The 1,885-nt window shown below is 50.0% G+C and overlaps 1 protein-coding gene across 1 annotated transcript; it reads left to right on the top strand.

Annotated features, from left to right (window-relative positions):
* Positions 1–260: 260 nt before the first annotated feature.
* Positions 261–1,885, top strand: RRAGA (Ras related GTP binding A). Its single transcript, XM_065908447.1, has one exon. The coding sequence runs from the start codon at positions 531–533 to the stop codon at positions 1,470–1,472; it is 942 nt and encodes a 313-aa protein (XP_065764519.1). The 5' UTR covers positions 261–530; the 3' UTR covers positions 1,473–1,885.

Below are 1,885 nucleotides of genomic sequence, written 5' to 3'. Positions count from 1 at the left end.
AAAGCACACCGCGCATAGTGGTGTGCTGTTTTTTCGGCCACGAGGTGGCAGCAACTCTCCCAACTGCCCACGCACGTACAATTTTGCTACCGTAAGCTCAGTTTAAATAGGAGAACAGAACACCCGAGTCCTGTGTTCCCCTTCCAATTTCTCCTTCGGGTGGGCTGTACTGGGTCTCATTAATAAAGCGGTTTTTCAAAGCTCTTCCGGCAGCGACGATCGAGAGCGCGGGTTCTCGCGAGATCGCCGCCGGAAGTGGGTGGCTGCGGAGGCTCAGAGACTCGTCTCCCCGGAAGCCGTTCGTTTCTTCGGAGCTGCTGCAGCGGTCCGCCCCGTGGCGCTCTACCCGGAGAAAGAGCTCACCAGACGCGGCCCTTCCCAGCGCCGAGCTCGCCCCTTCGGCTTCCCCAGCTGTACAAAGGCGCGGCCCAGCCGACAGAGCCGCCGAAATCCCCGGCTCCTCCCTCCCTCCGTCTGCGCTGCAGTTAGGCCGCGCCCAGAGGCCCAGTCCGCGGCAGCTCCGGCGTGTGATGCCAAATACAGCCATGAAGAAAAAGGTGCTGTTAATGGGGAAGAGCGGGTCGGGGAAGACCAGCATGAGATCGATTATCTTTGCCAATTACATCGCTCGCGACACCCGGCGCCTGGGTGCCACCATTGATGTGGAGCACTCCCACGTCCGATTCCTGGGCAACCTAGTGCTGAATCTGTGGGACTGTGGCGGTCAGGACACCTTCATGGAAAATTACTTCACCAGCCAGCGAGACAACATCTTCCGTAATGTTGAGGTTCTGATTTATGTGTTCGACGTGGAGAGCCGCGAACTGGAAAAGGACATGCATTATTACCAGTCGTGTCTGGAGGCCATCCTCCAGAACTCTCCTGATGCCAAAATCTTCTGCCTGGTGCACAAGATGGATCTGGTTCAGGAAGATCAGCGTGACCTGATTTTTAAAGAGCGAGAGGAAGACCTGAGGCGTTTGTCTCGCCCGCTGGAGTGTGCTTGTTTTCGAACATCCATCTGGGATGAAACGCTCTACAAAGCCTGGTCCAGTATTGTCTATCAGCTGATTCCCAATGTCCAGCAGCTGGAGATGAATCTCAGGAATTTTGCCCAGATTATTGAGGCCGATGAAGTTCTGCTGTTCGAGAGAGCCACGTTCTTGGTCATCTCCCATTACCAGTGCAAAGAGCAGCGTGATGTCCACCGATTCGAGAAGATCAGCAACATTATTAAGCAGTTCAAGCTGAGCTGCAGTAAATTGGCCGCTTCTTTCCAGAGCATGGAAGTTAGGAATTCTAACTTCGCTGCTTTCATCGACATCTTCACATCAAACACGTACGTGATGGTGGTTATGTCGGATCCGTCGATCCCTTCTGCGGCTACTCTGATCAACATTCGCAATGCCAGGAAACACTTTGAGAAGCTGGAGAGAGTGGATGGTCCCAAGCACAGCCTCCTTATGCGTTGAATATTGCCAAAATGCGCTCTCTGAAAATGCTCAACTGCCTTTCTTTTTTTTTTTTAATATTCATAATGTTGTGTGCTTATAAGTGGGCTTTGAAATGTGTGCTGCTTATCATTTTCATATTTCTTCCCTTCTCCCCAGTCTTTTGGACGCTATTTACTCAGTTATCCAGTAGAGCTTTAAGATGGCCTTTCTGAAAAGTTGGTATGGGGTAACACTAAAGTAGGTGGTGGTGTATGTGTGTTCTGATTACCTGATTATAGTAGATATACACATGAAAGCCTTTACAATATCTTCTGTATTCCTTACAAGGTTGCAAAGATGGAATGTTATTTTATCAGCAAGGTATTAAAATGCATTTATAAATTCTTCCTGGCTTCAATCGTGAATAAACATTTGCTGTTAGCAGTTTAAAA

The sequence above is a fragment of the Muntiacus reevesi genome, chromosome 17 (assembly GCF_963930625.1).
Source record: "Muntiacus reevesi chromosome 17, mMunRee1.1, whole genome shotgun sequence".
Lineage (NCBI taxonomy): Eukaryota > Metazoa > Chordata > Mammalia > Artiodactyla > Cervidae > Muntiacus > Muntiacus reevesi.
This window is presented reverse-complemented; position numbering and strand designations above follow the sequence as displayed.